At 46.6% G+C, this 20,751-nt stretch overlaps 1 protein-coding gene across 2 annotated transcripts in view; it reads right to left on the reverse strand.

The window, feature by feature from the left end:
• Positions 1–20,751, reverse strand: part of trim66 (tripartite motif containing 66) — a 306,202-nt gene that overhangs the window by 50,240 nt on the left and 235,211 nt on the right. For both annotated transcript variants that reach the window (XM_086007941.1, XM_086007942.1), the window contains exons 4-7: positions 17,877–18,009; positions 17,189–17,305; positions 11,361–11,475; positions 168–314 (exon numbers count right to left, since the gene is read on the reverse strand). In XM_086007941.1, coding sequence (XP_085864067.1) covers positions 168–314; positions 11,361–11,475; positions 17,189–17,305; positions 17,877–18,009 — 512 coding nt within the window. The remainder of the gene's footprint in view (positions 1–167; positions 315–11,360; positions 11,476–17,188; positions 17,306–17,876; positions 18,010–20,751) is intronic.

Consider the following 20,751-nt stretch of genomic DNA (forward strand, 5'->3'; position numbering starts at 1 on the left):
GGTTATTGCATATCAGCCAAATATTCACTCTGAATATAAATATTGAATGCACTGCTATCTAAATATTACTTACAACAATAATTAATGCAGAGTCAGACATCGCTAAAGAATCTACACCTCGACTTTACCAGCATCATTAGTTGCCAGAAATGGCAATACACACTTACCAGTTCCTTGCTGAATAAGAATGGAATATTGTTCTTCTTGGAGACTGCCCAGTTGATGAAGTTTAACACATGCTCTAGGTGCCTGCACAAACCCATCACTGCTTGCAGCTGGTGCTCCAGTTTGTGCCTCCGTTCGTTTGTGATTCTCTGTGTGATCAATGGAATGTAGCATCATTATCACCAAAAGCAGCTTCTATCGCACCAGAAATGTAGAACACACACAGTTATTCATTTTTCATATAAAATAGAACAGAGGCAGAGGGGCAGATCTTAGTGAGCCTGGTGCAATGCTTTTTAGGTTCTCATCCTGTGGGAATCCTCATCAGACAGATAGGTGCTAGCACACATACATGGCTAAAATCACTTAACCCACATTCCTGGTGGGACGCTGCACTCAAAGAAGAGCAGATTGGAGAATCAGAGCTGAGGTGTTGTAGCCCTAGCGCAAACCTCCATTTTTTCGAGCGCGGCTCCCCACTGGTTAAATGGGATTGGTGAATTTACATTAGAGTCTGTGCCCCAGGAGGAATGGGATCATTGAATTTACATTAGAGTCTGTGCCCTCAAGCTCCAGCTACAAGGTGGCAACCCAAAGGAATTCCAGGTATTCAGTCACCTATGGCTCCACACAAACAGGAGCAATAAGACTGAGCTCTTACAGTCAGTTATCACCAACACTAGTTTTAGCACTCTATGCACGGTACCGTATTCTATTCTCCTGACAAACATTACCATACAATGAAAATGTTTGAAGTATTAAGGGGCATAGCAGCTTTGAAAGTGGATAAATCCCCAGGGCCGGATGAAATGTATCCCAGGCTGTTAAGAGAAGCAAAAGAGGAAATAGCAGAGGCTCTGACCATCATTTTCCAATCCTTTCTGGCTACAGGTGTGGTGTCGGAGGACTGGAGGACTGCTAACATTGTACCTTTGTTTAAAAAGGGAGGAAGGGATAGACCGAGTAATTACAGGCCAGTCAGCCTAACCTCGGCGGTGGGAAAATTATTGGGAAAAGTTTTGAGGAACAGGATAAATCTTCATTTAGAAAGATGCGGGTTAATCAAGGACAGTCAGCATGGATTTGTTAAGGGAAGGTTGTGTCTGACTAACTTGATTAAATTTTTTGAAGAGGTAACAAGGGGGGTCGATGAGGGTAGTACATTTGATGTAGTCTATATGGATTTTAGCAAGGCTTTTGATAAGATCCCACATGGCAGACTGGTCACGAAAGTAAAAGCCCATGGGATCCAGGGCAAAGTGGCAAGTTGGATCCAAAATTGTCTCAGAGGCAGGAAGCAAAGGGTAATGGTTGATGGGTGTTTTTGTGACTGGAAGGCTGTTTCCAATGGGGTTCCGCAGGGCTCAGTACTTGGTCCCTTGCTTTTTGTGGTATATATCAATGATTTAGACTTGAATGTAGGGGGTATGATTAAGAAGTTTTCAAATGATACTAAAATCGGCTGTGTGGTTGATAATGAAGAAGGAAGCTGTAGACTGCAGGAAGATATCAATGAACCGGTCAGGTGGACAGAAAAGTGGCAAATGGAATTCAATCCGGAGAAGTGTGAGGTAATGCATTTGGGGATGGCTACAAGGCAAGGGAATACACATTAAATGGTAGGACACTGAAGTGTAGAGGAACAAAAGGACCTTGGAGTGCAGGTCCACAGATCCCTGAAGGTAGCAAGCCAAATAGATAAGGTAGTTAAGAAGGCACACGGAATGCTTGCCTTTATTAACTGAGGCACAGAATACAAGAGCAGGGAGGTTATGCTTGAACTGTATAAAACACTAGTTAGGTCACAGCTAGAGAACTGCATACAGTTTTGATCACCACATTACAGGAAAGATGTGACTGCACTAGAGAGGGTACAGAGGAGATTTACCAGGATGTTGCCTGGACTGGAGAATTTTAGCTACGAGGAAAGATTGGATAGGCTGGGTTTGTTTTCTTTGGAACAGAGGAGGCTGAGGGGAGGCCTTATTGAAGTGTATAAAATTATGAGGGGCCTAGAAAGAGTGGACAGGAAGGACCTATTTCCCTTAGCAGAGGGGTCAATAACCAGGGGGGCATAGATTTAAAGTACAGGAAACTCTTTGGTATTCGGCACCGTCCCGGTCCCGTCGGTGCCGGTTGATTAAAAATTCCGGATGACGGAGAGGGTTATCTACCGAGGCTATTTTTTAACAAACAAAAATTTAAAAAATCAAGAAATGTGCAGTATACAGTAACTGGGTACTCACCTACAGAATGTTGTTAAATGGATGGTGGAAGATGCTTGATTAAGTACAGTACTGCCAGTTGAGGGTAATCTATAACTCTTTAATGACTTCCGACAGCGCCAAGAAGCCGAGTAGTGGCAGTTTGGAGAACTACCCCCACTGACTAACTCGGCCACCGCGGGAGACTCGGACTCGGCAACATTTCCGGTTATTGAGGTGTTGTTTTCGGAGTATGAATTTTGCCGGTAAATAGAGAATTCCGGATATTTAGGTGCCGTTTAAATGAGAGTTTCCTGTAATTGGTAGGAGGTTTAGAGGGGGTTTGAGGGGAAATTTCTTCACCCAGAGGATGGTTGGGGTCTGGAACTCACTGCCTGAAAGGGTGGTAGAGGCAGAAACCCTCACCTCATTTAAAAAGTGCTTGGATGTGCACTTGAAGTGCCATAACCTACAGGGCTACGAACCAAGAGCTGGAAAGTGGGATTAGACTGGATAGCTCTTTGTCGGCCGGCGCGGACACGGTGGGCCGAAAAGCCTCCTTCTGTGCTGTAACTTTCTATGATTCTATGAATACTCTGTTCCCGGTAAATTTCAGCCCCTCAAATGCATCCTGTTTCCACATCTACTTACAGCCCATTCAGAATTCTGTGTTCAGGGAGGAGAAGGAGGGCTGATATTTCCCTTAAACTTTTAGTTATAAAATCAATCTTCTCAATTCATAGTTATTGTTTTAAAAAAAATTAAAATTAGAACTGACAGTGGTACATGGGTGTTGCAGCTCCAATATGCTCCTTGGAGTACACAAGCAGAATCCATGCTTGTAATGTTACAAATGCCAATATTTTGATCTAACCTGTGCTATCAGTACTGGATATAGAGCAAAGGCTAAGCCTCTGCCCACGAGAGGGGAAATATCAGAATGCAAGTCATCCCCAGGACCGACCTTGCATATTTCCTTTGTATGCACTTAAAAGAAACATTGCCAGATAGATAGAAACACAGAAGATAGGAGCAGGGGTAGGCCATTCGGCCCCTCTAGCCTGCTCCGCCATTCAATGTGATCATGGCTGATCATCCAAGTTCAGTACCCGGTCCCTGCTTTCTCCCCATACCCCTTGATCCCTTTAGCCTTAAGAAATATATCCAACTCCTTCTTGAATATATTTAATGAATTGGCCTCTACTGCCTTCTGTGGTAGAGAATTCCACAGGTTCACCACTCTCTGGGTGAAGAAATACCTCCTCATTTCTGTCCTAAAAGGCCTACCCCTTATCCTTAGACTGTGACCCCTGGTTCTGGATTCCCCAACCATCGGGAACATCCTCCCTGCATCTAGTCTGTCCAGTCCTGCCAGAATTTTATAAGTTTCAATGAGATCCCCTCTCATTCTTCTAAACTCCAGCAAGTACAAGCCCAATCGATCCAATCTCTCCTCATACGTCATTCCTGCCATCCCAGGTATCAGCCTGGTGAATCTTCGCTGAACTCCTTCCATAGCAAGAATATCCTTCCTCAGATAAGGCGACCAAAACTGCACACAATACTCAAGGTGTGGTCTCACCAAGGCCCTGTACAATTGCAGCAAGACATCCTTGTTCTTGTACTCAAACCCTCTCGCTATGAAGGCCAACATACCATTTGCCTTCTTAACCGCCTGCTGCACCTGCATGCTTACCTTCAGCGACTGGTGCACGTGATGAAATATTCCATTCATCACTCATCAGTATTTCTCTGCCTGTGACTGTGGTTGGTTTCAGTTTCATTTCCATTGTATTGTACTGTGTGTAGGGCTCCGCCCATACCTGGCTCCTATGTAAGCTGGCCCAGCCTGCAGCACATCCAGTACGGCAGACCTCTGGATGGAAGATACATTCTCCTCTATGTGTTACCTTCTAAGTCAATAAAAGCCTTGTTTTGTTTCGCTAACATCAAGTCTCGGATTTATTGAGGCACATCAATTTATTGACTTAATTTTCAACACAATGGATCAACTCTTGAAACCCGAACTTTTGGATTTGGACCAGCATGCTTCGGATGCATCGGCACGCTTCGGACACTGGTTTATGTGTATGGAATTCTTCCTGGACAATTCCGCAGCCGTCAAAGACGCTACGGACGCTGCGAGTATGAAACTCGGAATTCTGCGGAATTGGGTAAGCCACCGGGTTTACCCCCTCATCCAAGACGCCGACACGTACCCGGCCGCCTGCGACATCTTAAAGGCGCATTACCAGCAGCCTACGAATGAGGTGTATGCTAGGCATCTGCTCGCTACTCGCGCACAGCGACCTGGGGAATCGGTGGAGGAGTTCCTAGGCACCCTGAAAACGCTTGGCAAAGACTGCAAGTGCCAAGATGTAAAAGCCGCAGTGTACACTGACGAGCTTGTTCGCGATGCCTTTATCACAGGCCTCAGCTCCACTTACATCCGGCAGAGACTGCTGGAAAAAACGGGATTGGACCTGAAACAGGCTGCGGACACAGCACGATCCCTGGATGTGGCCCAGAGAAACTCGGACGCCTACTCTTCAGCCCATGCCGTCCACGCCGCCACGTGTGCACCAAGGGCGCCGCCATCTTGGAAGGCATCTTCCCCGCCCGGCAGCCCGACACCGTCGGGGCCCCGCTCTCCCCCCAGAAGCCCTACGACAGCCGCGACGCGTCGGGGACCCAACTGCTACTTCTGCGGGCAGCCGAAGCACACCAGAAACCTGTGCCCGGCGAAAGGCACCACCTGCTTTAAGTGCGGTGAGAAGGGGCACTTCGGGAAGGTGTGCAGAGGGAACCCCGCCGGAAAACCCGCCACCGCCGCGTGTGCGCCGTGGGAGCGGCCATCTTGGACGCCATCTTGCCCGACCTCATGGGGTCCGCCATCTTGTGAGCAGACAGCGTGGACGCCATCTTGTCTCGATCAGGGCCCTACAGTGGCATCGGTCACAGTGGACCAGACCAGGCCGCACCCGCTATCCAAATCAATGGTGGACATCGAGGTAAACGGGTGCAGGGTTAAGTGTTTAATTGACAGTGGAAGCACGGAGAGTTTTATCCACCCTGAACTGGTACAACAACTCTCCCTAAAGGTGGCCCCTACTCGGGGTACCATCTCTATGGCTGATAAAACCCAGACATCGACCATTATGGGTTACTGCACGGTACAATTGTCCGTTAACGGAACTGTATACGATAATTTTAAAGTATTAATCATGAAGAATCTATGTGCGAGCGTGATCTTGGGCCTGGATTTCCAGTGCTACCACCAAAGCATCACGCTCAATTACGGTGGGTCCCAGCCGCCCCTCACAGTGTGCGGTCTGGCTACCCTGAAGGTAAAGCCGCCTTCGCTATTTGCGAACCTTACCCCTAACTGCCGGCCAATAGCGACCAAAAGCAGGAGGTACAGCTGGGAGGACAGGCGGTTTATCGCGACCGAGGTAGACAGGCTCCTGAAAGAGCGCATTATGGAACGCAGCAATAGCCCGTGGCGCGCCCAAGTGGTGGTGGTAAGGGGTAGCGAGAAGAAACGGATGGTGATCGACTATAGCCAAACGATCAACAGGTACACCCAACTAGATGCCTACCCGCTACCCCGCATATCAGAAATGGTGAACCAAATCGCCCAATACCGGGTGTTCTCCACCATCGACCTCAAGTCAGCGTACCACCAGCTCCCTATCAGACCAGAGGACCGCCCGTACACCGCCTTCGAGGCGAACGGACGCCTCTACCAATTCCTCAGAGTCCCCTTTGGGGTGACGAATGGGGTCTCGGTCTTCCAGAGGGAGATGGACCGCATGGTCGATGACCACCACTTGCAGGCAACCTTCCCCTACCTCGACAACGTCACCATCTGCGGTCACAACCAGCAGGATCACGACTCGAACCTCGAGAGGTTCCTGAAAACCGCACAAAAACTCAACCTCACCTACAACGAGGACAAGTGCGTTTACAACACCACACGCCTCTGCATACTAGGCAGCATGGTGGAGAATGGGGAAATCGGACCAGACCCCGACCGATTGCGCCCCCTACGGGAGCTGCCCCTGCCCAACACTCCCAAAGCCCTGAAAAGGTGCCTGGGGTTATTTTCTTATTATTCCCAATGGGTCCCCAACTACTCCGACAAAGCCCGCCCCCTCTTGAAAGCATCCTCTTTTCCGCTCTCTGCTGAGGCCCATGCCGCCTTCAAAAGCATTAAGCAGGATATTGAGCGGGCCACGCTACAGGCAGTGGACGAGAACACTCCCTTTCAAGTGGAAAGTGATGCGTCTGACTTTGCCTTGGCGGCCACCCTCAACCAGGCGGGGCGGCCCGTAGCTTTCTTCTCGAGGACCCTCCAAGGGCCCGAGATCAGACACTCCTCCATAGAAAAGAAGGCCCAAGCCATCGTGGAGGCAGTGCGCCACTGGCGCCACTACCTAGCCGGCAAACGCTTCACCCTACTTACCGACCAGCGGTCGGTCGTGTTTATGTTCAATAATAAACAGAGGGGGAAGATTAAAAATGATAAGATTCTTAGGTGGCGGATCGAGCTCTCCACCTTCGATTATGACATCATTTACCGGCCAGGGGCCCTTAACGAATCCCCCGACGCCCTCTCACGAGGGATGTGTGCCAGCGCCACCGGGGATCGGCTACAGACCCTCCACAATGACCTCTGCCACCCAGGGGTCACGCGGCTGTTCCACTTCATAAAGTCCCGCAACTTACCCTACTCGATTGAGGAAGTTCGGTCCCTGACCAGGAACTGTCACACTTGCGCTGAGTGCAAGCCTCGGTTCTACCGCCCAGATAGAGCCCACTTAATCAAAGCTACACGGCCCTTTGAGCGGCTCAGCTTAGATTTCAAGGGCCCCCTCCCGTCCGTCGACCGCAATGTTTACTTCCTGAACATTGTGGACGAATACTCTCGTTTCCCATTCGCCTTCCCCTGCCCAGACATGACCAGCGCCACGGTCATTAAATGCCTCAACAGCCTGTTCGGTATGCCGAGCTACATCCATACGGATAGGGGGGCGTCCTTCATGAGTGAAGAGCTACGCCAGTACATGCTGTCCAGGGGGATCGCCACGAGCCGTACCACCAGCTACAACCCCCGGGGTAACGGTCAAGTGGAGCGAGAGAACAGGACAGTATGGAAAGCAGTCACTCTAGCTCTAAGGACCAAAGGCCTCCCTATCTCCCGCTGGCAGGAAGTCCTCCCAGATGTGCTCCATTCGATACGGTCGCTATTGTGTACTGCCACTAATGCCACGCCTCACGAGCGAATGTTTGTCTTTCCCCGGAAATCCACCTCAGGCGTATCCATGCCGTCATGGCTCTCCACCCCAGGTCCGGTATTCGTGTGAAGGCATGTGAGGGGCCACAAGATGGACCCGCTCGTGGAGTCAGTGCACCTACTCCACGCCAACCCCCGATACGCGTATGTCCGGCACGCCGATGGAAGGGAGGACACCGTGTCCATAAAAGACGTCGCCCCAGCCGGTAACGACAACAACCACGACAACAGCAGCAACAACGACCACAGCAACTCTTACCCACCCACTACTCTTTCATCACCCCCGGAAGAACATCGACCAACGGTACCCCCACCAACTACCCCTTCAACAACCCTGGCGGCACCCCCGGCAGAGACCCAGGAGGCCACCGGGGACACCCAGCCGACACCCGCGGCACCACAACAGCCACGTCGGTCGCAGAGGACTATCAAACCCCCGAACAGACTAAATCTATAGAAGGGGTGAGTGTGATGAAATATTCCATTCATCACTCATCAGTATTTCTCTGCCTGTGACTGTGGTTGGTTTCAGTTTCATTTCCATTGTATTGTACTGTGTGTAGGGCTCCGCCCATACCTGGCTCCTATGTAAGCTGGCCCAGCCTGCAGCACATCCAGTACGGCAGACCTCTGGATGGAAGATACATTCTCCTCTATGTGTTACCTTCTAAGTCAATAAAAGCCTTGTTTTGTTTCGCTAACATCGAGTCTCGGATTTATTGAGGCACATCAGTGCACAAGGACACCCAGGTCTCGTTTCACTTCCCCTTCTCCCAATCTATTGCCATTCAGATAATAATCTGCCTTCCTGTTTTTGACACCAAAGTGGATAACCTCACATTTATCCATGTTATATTGCATCTGCCATGCTTCTGCCCAATCACCCAACCTGTCCAAATCATCCTGTTGTTTCTCGGCATCCTCCTCACAGCACACACGCCCACCCAGCTTTGTGTCGTCTGCAAATTTGGAGATATTACATCTAGTTCCCTTGTCTAGATCATTAATATATATTGTGAATAGCTGGGGTCCAAGGACCGATCCCTGCGGTACCCCACTAGTCACTGCCTGCCACTCGGAAAAAGACCCGTTTATTCCAACTCTTTGCTTTCTATCTGCCAACCAGTTCTCTATCCAAGTCAATACCTTGCTTCCAATCCCATGTGCCTTAACTTTACACACTAATCTCGTATGTGGGACCTTATCGAAAGCCTTTTGAAAGTCCAAATACACCACATCCACTGGTTCTCCCTTATCTATTTTACTAGTTACATCCTCAGAAAATTCCAGTAGATTAGTCATGCACGATTTACCTTTTGTAAATCCATGTTGACTTTGTCTGATCCTGTCACTGTTTTCCAAGTGCTCTGCTATTACATCTTTTATAATGGACTCTAGCATTTTCCCCACTACCGATGTCAGGCTTACCAGTCTGTAATTCCCCGTTTTCTCTCTACCACCTTTTTGAATAGTGGAGTAACATTAGCTACCCTCCAATCCATGGGTACTGTTCCAGATTCCATCGAATGTTGGAAGATGATCAGCAATGCATCTACTATTTCTAGGGCCACTTCCTTAAGTACCCTAGGATGTAGATTATCAGGCCCTGGGGATTTATCGGCCTTCAATCCTATCAATTTCCCTAACACCATTTCCCTACAAATACTGATTTCTTTCAGTTCCTCCCTTTCATCAGACCCTATGTTCCCCGACATTTCTGGGAGGTTATTTGTGTCCTCCTTTGTGAAGGCAGAACCAAAATATGTACTGAAGCAGATTGCTTGCATACTTGCCAATCTGGTTAAGGAATAATGCCTGGCCCTGGGAGAACTAATGAGCAGAAGAAAATAATATACAAAATAACCACACAAAAAAAACCACTTTTATAACCCCTCAGGGAGACAACTGGCATCATTTTGATGACGGTTTTACAGGTAATGGAACTGCTTAGCTGACATAATTGCAAAATACTGCGGATGCTGGAAATCTGAAATAACAACAGAAAATGCTGGAAATACTCAGCAGGCCAGGCAGCATCTGTGGAGAGAGAAACAGAGTTAACGTTTCAGGTCTGGGACCCTTCATCAGAACTGGAAAAAGCTGGAGATGTAACAGATATTAAGCAGATGCAGAGACAGGGGGTGGTTAGGAGGGGAGGAAGGAGTAGAAAGCACATCCTGTACTTTTGTAAGAGGCAGGAAAGATAAAATGTTGCAAATGGGAATTGCAAAAATCATACTGCATGAAAAATGGGGGCAGGGATAATTATCTGAAATTGTTGAACTCAATGTTGAGTCCGGCAGGCTGCAAAGTGCCCAATCTTACGTTGAGCTTCATTGGAACAATGCAATAGCCCGAGGACAGAGAGATCAGAGTGGGAGTGAAGCGGTGAATTAAAGTGACAGGCGACCGGAAGCTCAGGGTCACCCGTACGGATTGAACGGAGGTGTTCCGCAAAGCGGTCGCCCAATCTGCGTTTGGTCTCCCCAATGTAGAGGAGACCGCATCGTGAGCAGCGAATACAGTATATTAAATTGCAAGAAGTACAAGTAAATCGCTGTTTCACCTGGAAGGGGTGTTTGGGGCCCTGGACAGTGGGAAGGGAGGAGGTAAAAGGGCAGGTGTTTCCTCCTCCCTTCCCACTGTCCAGGGCCCCAAACACCCCTTCCAGGTGAAACAGCGATTTACTTGTACTTCTTGCAATTTAATATACTGTATTCGCTGCTCACGATGCGGTCTCCTCTACATTGGGGAGACCAAACGCAGATTGGGCGACCGCTTTGCGGAACACCTCCGTTCAGTCCGTACGGGTGACCCTGAGCTTCCGGTCGCCTGTCACTTTAATTCACCGCTTCACTCCCACTCTGATCTCTCTGTCCTCGGGCTATTGCATTGTTCCAATGAAGCTCAACGTAAGCTCGAGGAACAGCACCTCATCTTTCGATTGGGCACTTTGCAGCCTGCCGGACTCAACATTGAGTTCAACAATTTCAGATAATTATCCCTGCCCCCATTTTTCATGCAGTATGATTTTTGCAATTCCCATTTGCAACATTTTATCTTTCCTGCCTCTTACAAAAGTACAGGATGTGCTTTCTACTCCTTCCTCCCCTCCTAACCCCCCCGCCCCCTGTCTCTGCACCTGCTTAATATCTGTTACATCTCCAGCTTTTTCCAGTTCTGATGAAGGGTCCCAGACCTGAAACGTTAACTCTGTTTCTCTCTCCACGGATGCTGCCTGGCCTGCTGAGTATTTCCAGCATTTTCTGTTGCTTAGCCGACATCTCAGTTCTAATGTATGACAGGAAGTCAAAATGAAGGTAGGTTACAACATGTGTTGCAATTCAGCTGTATGAAGTGATGAACTCTCACTTGGCACACATATACTGAAAACCACTTCTAATCAAAACAATTAAAAATGAAACAAGCAGCAAGAAAAGAATCAAACACACTATATGACATTCACTGTATGCCATTATACTATTTGGCTATTACATAAAAATGATCTACAAGCCTATAACTGATGTGAAAGTGCAATATTGTCAGAACATATGTCTTGAAAGTTCTTTCCTCTTCAAGGCAGATTCAAACCCAACAAACACCAATGACTGCAGCCCTGTTCTTATGCTGCAATTGGGTTTCTTGAAATGGTAGCAAAAGTGAAAATAGTTGTGGTGCATCACAGTATGCCTCACCTCCAGCTGGTCCATCAGAACATTCACTCGTTTATTTAATTCATTTATCATGATCATCTTTGCCATCTTAATCTGATTTTCCACCTTCGTCCGCATTTGCTTTACTTCATTCAACCTGCAAGACAGATGTTCTTTTCAGTAAAAATGTATTTGAATAGACAATGCATTTACGTCATTTTACTTGATTGGTTGAAGGGAGTAAATCAGTATATCGTCCAATAGCACTAGTATCCGTGTAAAATCTTTTAGCAGCTTGAGGGGCCATGATTCTATCCTAATGCCACTGAAAATTAAAAACAGGTTTGGTGGTTGGTGGGGGTGGGGGGGGGGGTGAGAATTCTTCCATTTTCTGTGGAGTTTCCACCCCGCACACATCTTCTCCAACTTCGAACAGGCTGAAGACTAGCTCTCAGGTCTCCATCAATGTTACTGTAAATAGATGGCCAGTCTACATGAGCAGGCTGGAATGCTTAGCCCCCCGATCCTTCCAACTTGTAGAAGCCTGTCTCACTTTCACTTTGTGCCTCTGTAAGATGCTGCAACAGAGATCAAAAGTTCATTATGAGGAATAACAAGTGGGAGACTACCTGTGAATGAAAAGAAAATCTCCAATTTTCTCTATTTCCCTTCCAATCTGAAGGTATTGAGTCCCTCACTGAGGTATGGTTCCATGGGCAGTGGCTAGGAACATAGAATCATTGTTGCTTTAAAAAATATCTATTAAAAGGATTACTCCAGGTTATATGTTCAAATTAAACTAAATAGAGGTCAGGAGGAAGGTCAATAATTCTTTCTATATATTTATTTCCTTTTTTGCCACTAAAGTGAGAAGTGGCATGGTGATATGCCACATTGGGACTCCAACACATCAAAGTGTGATGCAAATCTGTTCTTCTGATTTTCCACATAGAGGGGATGAAATTCCTATCGTCAATAATCCCATTTGTTACCCACACCAACTTTTCCTAAAATTATCCAACTTTCATATAAATTTCACCCACATAGAGTTCATGATCTCAGCTCTGCCATCATGTAGAGATACAAAGCACAGGCCAAGACCTTGCCTTCAGGGATGGAAGGGGAAATCATAGGAAGAGTTAGGCTGCTGGTCTTGCACACCTTCTGCAGGTCAGTGACAATGTGACATTGCTACAAACCTGTGGGCACATCACCTGTCTATCCTCTACAATCTGTGGGACAGTAAAGCAAAAGAGGGAAGATAAATGAATAGAATATATTACGGTAAGTCAACAAAATGAGTAATGCCATTGCAACTGTCTTGCTTGAAATATCATGAATTTAGCCTTGTATGTGTGCTAGCATCTTCACCACTCGGACTACATAGAATATACAGCACAGAAACAGGCCATTTGGTCCAACCAGAACATGCTGGCATTAATGCTCCACTCGAGCCTTCTATTATCCTTCTTGATCTAATTCTATCAGCATAATCCTCTATTCCCTTCTCCCTCATATGCTTATCGAGCTTTCCATTAAATGTATCTATTCTACTCCTTGTGGTAGCGAGTTCCACATTCTCAACACTCTCTGGGTAAAGAAGTTTCTTCTGAATTCCCTATTTGATTTCTTGGTGACTATCTTATATTGATGGCCTCTAGTTATGCTCTTCCCCACAAGTGGAAACACTCTTCTGTGTCTACTCTATCAAAATTTTTCATAATTTTAAAGACCACTATTAAGCCATCCCTAAGCCTTCTCTTTTCAAGATAGGTATCATTTTTGTAAATTTTTTTGCACCCTCTCCTGTTCCTCTATCTTTGTTATAATACGGCGACCAGAACTACACATAGTACTCCAAGTGTAGTCTAGCCAAGCTACGATACAAGTTTAGCATAACTTCTCTACTTTTCAATTCTATCCCTCTAGAAATAAACCCTGGTGCTTGGTTTTCTTTTTTATGGCCTTATTGACCTGCGTCACAACTTTTAGTGATTTATGTATTTGTATTCTCAGATCCCTTTGCTCCTCTACCCCATTTATATTCTTATTTTCCAAGAAATGTGTGACCTCCTTATTTTTCTTACCAAAATGGACTGCAGCAGTTCAAGGAGGCCCACCACTACCTTCTCAGGGTAACTAAGAATAGGCAGTAAATACCAGCCTTGCCAGTGACACACACATCCCAAGAATGAACATAAATTTATTGGAAGAGCAGCAGAATTTTCCTGGTGTCCTGACCAGCATTTATCCCTCAACCAGCATTGCTGAAAATAGATTATCTCATCATTTATCTGATTGCTGTTTATGGGGCTTTTCCACATTTGCCTACATTACAACAATGACTACACTTCAGCATATTTTATTGGCTGTGGTGTGCTTTTGGGATGTCCAAAGGATGTGGACGGCACTATGTATATGCACTTGCTTTCTAACTGTGAAGTAACTCTGTAACCACCTCATATCTTTCTTTTAAGCACTGTTTCAATTTGGCTATCACTTAGCACAGCTGAGGTCATAATTATTAATCTGAGCACAGGCATCAAGGCAACACTAAGCTCAATGCTCATCCAGTCAATGAATGACAACAAACTAGTATCAAAATTCTAACATAGCTCTGTCTCAATGAAACAAGCAAATAATTATCTATTGGACAATCTTACCACTGCGTTCACTTCTGGCCACTGCACCTCAGGAAGGGTATATTGGCCTTGGAGGGGGTGCAGAGCAGATTCACCAGAATGATATCGGAGCTATAAGAGTTAAATTATGAGGACAGGTTGCATAGTCTAGGCTTGTATTCCCTTGAATATAGATGGTTAAGGGGTGATCTAATTGAGGTGTTTAAGATGATTAAAGGATTTGATAGGGTAGGGAGCGAAAAACTATTTCCTCTAGTGGGAGGAGTCCAGAACAAGGGGGCAGAACCTTAAAATTAGAGCTGGGCCATTCAGAGGTGATATCAGGAAGTACTTCTTCACACAAAGGGTAGTGGAAATCTAGAACTCACTTCCCCCAAAAATCTGCTGAGGCTAGGTCAATTGAAAATATTGAAACTGAGATCGATAGATTTTTGGGATATGGAACCAAGGCAGGTAAATGGAGTTAAGTTACAGATCAACCATGATCTAACTGAATGGCAGAGCAGGCTCAAGGGACTCAATGGCCTATTCCTGTTGCTATATTTCTACTAATGTTCACTGACCAGAATTAAGTATATTTTAAGTCTTCTTTCAGAAAATTGTTTTGTTTTTTATACCAACTTTAGAGCTGCAAATCAGTTATGGGTGCATTGGTAGCACTACTGTATTTTGCACCGTCAACACTCTGAGGGGACCTCCCTGTATTATTTAGTGTCCCCTCATTTACATAGTGCTAGCAATCTGCATCCTGTGCTGGCAGTGCAAAGACCACAAGGACCAGGATTTCCTGGACAGGAGCTGAAATGTGAAGGTGCAGCCTCTTAAAGCGGCACCAGCGCTTCCTTTTGGTGGCAAAGTTTGAAATTGGGTTATATCAATTGTGGATTGTCCCGGGGTGGGATTTATCCTGCAAATGTCCAGCACGAAAGAGTGGAGAAAATGGGGTCAATTTTGTCGAACCTGTCGGGAAGAAGGCGGGACTTCCCCTTTCGGGTTTCTGACCCACCTACTTCGACGTCCAGCCAATCCACGTGATTTTCCCTTGATTGACCTTGTTGAGCCCGCCCAGCGGGCTCAGCAGGCCAATTAAGGGCCACCCAGCAACAGGTGACGTCACAGACTGAAATTTCATCTGTCAAGATTTCTGACAGATGAAATATCAGTGTTTTACAGCTGTTTGAAGCTGTCAAACACTGACAGTCTGATTTCTAAGATGAGTCCTTCTGTGCAGACTCATTTAGAAATCTCAGCAGCACTAAAAGCTGAAGGCTGTCACTTTTGACAGATTGCAGCCGTTCAGCTTTCAGTTCCGGCTGAGTGCAGCGCTCCCGACGGCCACGGGAAGAAAGGCTGTTTAGGTAAGTAAAGGTAAGTAAAAGTTCTTTACACACTTTAGACACACCAAACGCACTTACCTTTACACTCATGCACCCACTCACCTGAGCACCGACATCGCGACCCCTCCAACTCCTTCAACCCGACGGCCCGCTGCTCTAACCTGGCGTGGTTTGGAGCCGTCAGGAAACCCACACGAAACCCCTCAAAATGGGGATTAGGCGAAAAACTGCTTGTTAACTACCTGTTAACAGGCAGTTAATTGGCACTAATCCCTTCCCGCCTGGTTTCGGCGGGTCCCAGTGCGGGGCGGGTACCCGCCGCCCCTGAAACTTACGTGGGGTGGGGTTTTGGGTGGGATGGTGTCGGGACCCCCAAAGTCGGGATTTCCCCCCCCCCCCACATGCCTGAAACCCTGCCTGACGGCTCCCCGAAAATCTAGCCCATTATGTCAGGTGAAGTATCTTGAATAGTAGCAGTGCAGCAATAAAGTTGAAACCAAACAAACTGACTCAATACAAAAATAAACTAAAAGTGCTGTACAAGTAATCGAAGCCTAGCATGGACCAATCTCCCCAGAAGTGTAGGACAGACAGTTTTAAGCCTAGAAATTCAAGCGCATCCATTTTTGGACGCACTGAGGACTCGGGGTCCAATCCCCGTTCCTGATTGGATTGGCCTGAGGCGCACCCGATATTGGACCTTGGGCCTCATGATCATCGAGCCGGCGAGCTGCAGACACCTAATAGGCGTCCCCAGACAGCTCACCAGTGAAGAGGAATGGAAGATCGTGCCACTACAATGCCAGAAGCGGCCATCAGGTAAGTGTTCAAAGGGAATATCAGCAGATTTCAGAGCTAATTCATATGACAACATTTGTCATCAGATCGTTTTGTGATACAAAATTGTATTTAAAAAAAATGTAAAACTCTGGATTTTTTTTAAGGGTATATTTGCTATATATACAGGAAACTTTGCGCTATCTGGCACCCACGGGACCGTGCTGCTGCCATTGCCTAAAAAGTGCCATACTCTCCAGAGTTAATGTTGAGGTGCACATTCTCCCCGTGTTTGCGTGGGTTTCCTCCGGGTGCTCCGGTTTCCTCCCACAGTCCAAAGATGTGCGGGTTAGGATGATTGGCTATGATAAATTGACCCTTAGTGTTAGGGGGATTAAATACGTGGGGTTACGGGGATAGGGTGGGATATGTGTTGGTGTAGGGGTTACGGGGATCGGGTGGGATATGTGTCGGTGCAGGCTCGATGGGCCGAAATGGCCTCTATCTGCACTGTGGGGTTTCTGTGATTCTGTGTGATTCTGTGATACGGAGATTCTTATCTCCGTATTTGACAACAAACACTGTTGCTTAGCAACAGCTTCTAAACACTCGGGTGTGGCCCTAAAGCTCTGTAGCTGAAGCTGTTGCTATAGCTACAGACCTTGCACAGCTTGACTGTTCAAACAAAGCAAAAAAAATAAACAAAAAGAATAAAAAACGGCTGCTGATTTTTGCCAGTGGCTCCAGATTGCCGGATAGCTCACCTCCGGATAGCACAAAGTTTCCTGTATTTGATTTTATAAATTCAATTGACTAGTTTTAATTGAGTGTTCAGAAAAATTATTATTGACTGGATATAAATAGGCTCCTTGTACCTGCAGGGTTATTGCCTTCTCATGGGAACAGAATTGGGTAATTAGCCTGGGGAAAAACACTTCTCAAAGCTTAAATTATTTTTGATTAAACACCGTTTCTATTTTTTAAAAAAAATCTTGGACTGGCATTAGTAGCTCCATATAGAATAAATGATATAACTTAATTATTTCAAACTGCTTTGTTAAACTAATTTTAGCCCAGTTATTATGCTTTTTTGAGTTAAATTAAACCATGTTACCTGTCCTGCACTTGTTTTGCTGAGCTCTGGATGCTGACTTTTTTCTCTTCCATTTTCAGTGTCAACTCCTCCAAAACTATCTTCTGATTCTGTAAAGCGTCTTCCAAATATTTGAAACTGTGGGCGAGAAATAGACAAACCAGACTGTTAGAAAAATCAGCACCTCTGCAGCCGCTGAAAAATGTTAGACTTTATTTTTTAGGAAAATGAGGCCCTCCCACTGACGTACTTTTGCAACAATCCACCCCCACCACCGCTAAAAGTAGTTTGTCCTCACACCCCTGCTGAGGTACTTTTATAGCCCCCCACTCCTGCTCCCTCCCCTCTTGTGCCTCATTTCCTTAACCTTCCTACTTTTTCCCTCGTCCTCTCCCCCCTTCACCTGTACCATTTCATTCACTTTGGTCCAATTATTCCCATGCCCTCTAATCTTGCTTGACGTGAATAAAAAAGTATTCTATTCTACCAATAGATACAAAATTGACACCAGCATCCCCATAAATTTATTAAGTAATCTCTTAACTCTGGGGCCATTTATCCTGAACTTTAGAAATGAATTTTGAAAGTAAAAAAAAATTAACACAGCTTTAAACCTGCAGGCACCTGGCCAGACATACTGGAACATTGCAATTTCCCTAGCAGTGTGTCACATGCTGAATGACACATCTTTAATCTTCCTACACCTTACCTATGTTCTTTGTGTTGTGTTAGCTGGCAATTCCAGCACGCCAGCACATCACAGGTCTCACAGAACAGCTTCAGTGGCTCTTTAGTATGAAGCGGACAAAAGAGTGGAAACTCACTGACTTCACTCTCGTCATCTGTAGATTGAATAAAATAGCACAATCAAGTTTTAAGTTAATGCAGGATGCAAACACTTTTGAAATTTAATTTCTAGCTGTTTGTATCAATTAATTTTGTGGGTTTTTTTTAAACTAGCATTCAAGAAACTAGCATTCAACAATCCTGCACACTCGTGGATTGCAGAAAAAGGATATGACCCAGGACAAGCAATACATTGATTTTAACATACTCTTTCTATCCGAAAGATACCAAGGGCTCGATAATAATAGCCCTGAGGAGGCGGGTCTGTTGGGAAAATTGGTAAAAATGGCTTCAGACACCCAACCTGCCTCCATCCCGACCCCACCCGATTTTCCTGAGTGTCTGTTTAGCTGCTCCCAAACTGACCCGTCTCCAACCAGTGGGACAGGTAGTTAAGGCAGTTAACTGCCTTGCTAATCCTATTTTCATAGTGGTTTCCCATTTTCCTGCTACTGGTTTCTGTTTCCTGACTAGTCGGAAACAGGCCAGGTTCAAGAAGACGAGTTGCTGGAAGACATGATTTGTATGCTTTGGTGGAGCGCTTTAAAAGCACCCCTGAAACATGGCTGACATTCAAATGCAACAACTTTGCTGTTGTAGGTATGGGATAACATTTTGCACATCTACTGACCTTCTGACTGTTCAAGCTGACACCCATCTGTAGTGTGTCATGAATGGAATTATTTCAGGCCACTTCGACTGTGCGCTTACAAGATTGTTACCTCAATTGAAATCTATAGCAAGGGGATGGGAAACATTTATGCCCTCTCATTCTGGTCCTCATAATTGGGGGAGTAGAAGTCGGGTGGCTCACCACATATCTTCCTGGGAAGAAGAGTAGGAGGAGGACAAGGGGAGCCTTGCATGTCCTGTTGTGATCCCTCCAGTTCACCGCTGCCCGTCAACCAGAGTATGCACACTGCCATGCCACACTACCATAAGCTTACTCTTCGACCATAGATGGCTCTGTAATTGCAGGCGACACTTGTTCAACGTCATACTTCATCTCTGCTATACCCTATTATTTCCCCATCACTGTTACCATCAGCATTACAAATGTAAGTCGCCCTGATCCCTCAATGCGCTTTTGCCATTTCCCAGAACACATAGGACACACAATCAACTGTTTGCCATAATTTCTCTTTAACACATGACAAAATATATCAACAGCAGTCAGAAAAAAAAGAAACATCACCCAAGTGAGTCCCCTTGTGACTATAGGTGCTTACTTTTTCTCTTAAGTGTGCTTCTACGTGGTGCTTCCCCTGTGGCTTCAGCAGATGTAGAGGCACCTTGCTGACTAGGATGCTGCACCTGCTTAGACGCCTTTGGCGGGCATCCTCTGGGTTTGGGAGCCTGGGAGGGCTCTTCAACAGTCTCCTCTTCCTGCGGCTGTGCAGGGACTGAAACGGCCATCTCAGTTGTCTCTGCAACGTGGGTCTCTGACCGAGGGCTCCGTGGTGGCATGGTCGTGTGAGCGCTTTGAGAGGAGCCTACACTTCCTTCTGTCCTACCAACAACAACCCTCTCATGGGTCAGCCGCACCTCAGTGCTGGCAAGTGGCAGAAGAGCACCTTGCTGCACTTCAGGGGGGCTATGAGGACCCGTATCTGCACTGGCAGTCCTCCTCAAAAGGATATCCATGAAGCTCTGGTCTCTCTGCTCAATAGCTGCCCATCGCTCCTCCAGAGATTCTGAACAGTCACCATGTTTTCCTGACTCTGGCGACTTATTTCCTCCATGGCGGTAGCCATCCTTTCTACGGAGGTTGCCATTCTATCCATGGTGGTGCGTTCATGCACCATTGCCTCCACCACAGCAGTGCTGATGTTAGAGATAGACTACTCCTCCATTCTCTCCACACTGGCACTAACCCTGGAGGCAAACCCTTCCAGAGACACCTGCACTTGTTCCTGTATTTCACGAACCGCTCTTTTTCTGGATGGCCCCAGAGGCACAGCATCTGTATGCAGCTCAGCAGAGCTAGGAGAGTCCTGCAACCTCTGAGGAGGACCCTCCACTGCTGTCACTGTCTCCACCATCTGCTGATGCTCACTTGTGCACGGCGATAGACCAGGTGGCAACATTACTCTAACTCACGATGGCCCCGCCGAGGTGTGCGTTGCTGCGCTGGTGCTGGATGCACCGAGTCCTGGTGACTCTGGTCCCTCAGAGGTTTCTGGTTCCTCTGAGGAGATGTCCGGGTCTTCGTCCTGAATCGTGGGGAGGAGGGCGCTCGATGGTCCTGTGAGAGAGTAAAGGCTTGAATTAGACATCTGATATTGATGTAGCAGACATATCATTTGAGCAGATGATACAAAGCGATTCTCTATGAACAGCATATTGCATTGCTTTCCGAGAGGGATAAAAATCTATTATGTCACCAGCTTCCTCTAGTGTGCCCGTCTCTCCATCGCCCACTTCCAGGTCCTCGCCACCTCCAACAATCTTGTTTGCTGCCTCCTCAGCAATGGTCAATGTTGCAAGGGAAGCTGTTCCTCCTCCAGTCATTGCTCTCTCCCTCTCATTGTGGGCTATCTTTTCCTGCAAGGAGGGACACAAGCGGTGTTTCAGCCACAGTGATGGAGTGAGTGTGATTAATCCCTACCATAGAAGATTTGAGTGAGACAAAGATGGGGTAAGGTGCCAAGAGGAAGGTAGCTCCCTGTGCATTGTGAGTTGTTGTCACTGCATGACAGTGAGAGCGAGTCTAAAGGGTGCATAGGCAGGATGCTGAA

This window comes from Somniosus microcephalus, chromosome 15 (genome assembly GCF_052327205.1).
Source record: "Somniosus microcephalus isolate GS21.2 chromosome 15, FLI_Smic_1.0, whole genome shotgun sequence".
Lineage (NCBI taxonomy): Eukaryota > Metazoa > Chordata > Chondrichthyes > Squaliformes > Somniosidae > Somniosus > Somniosus microcephalus.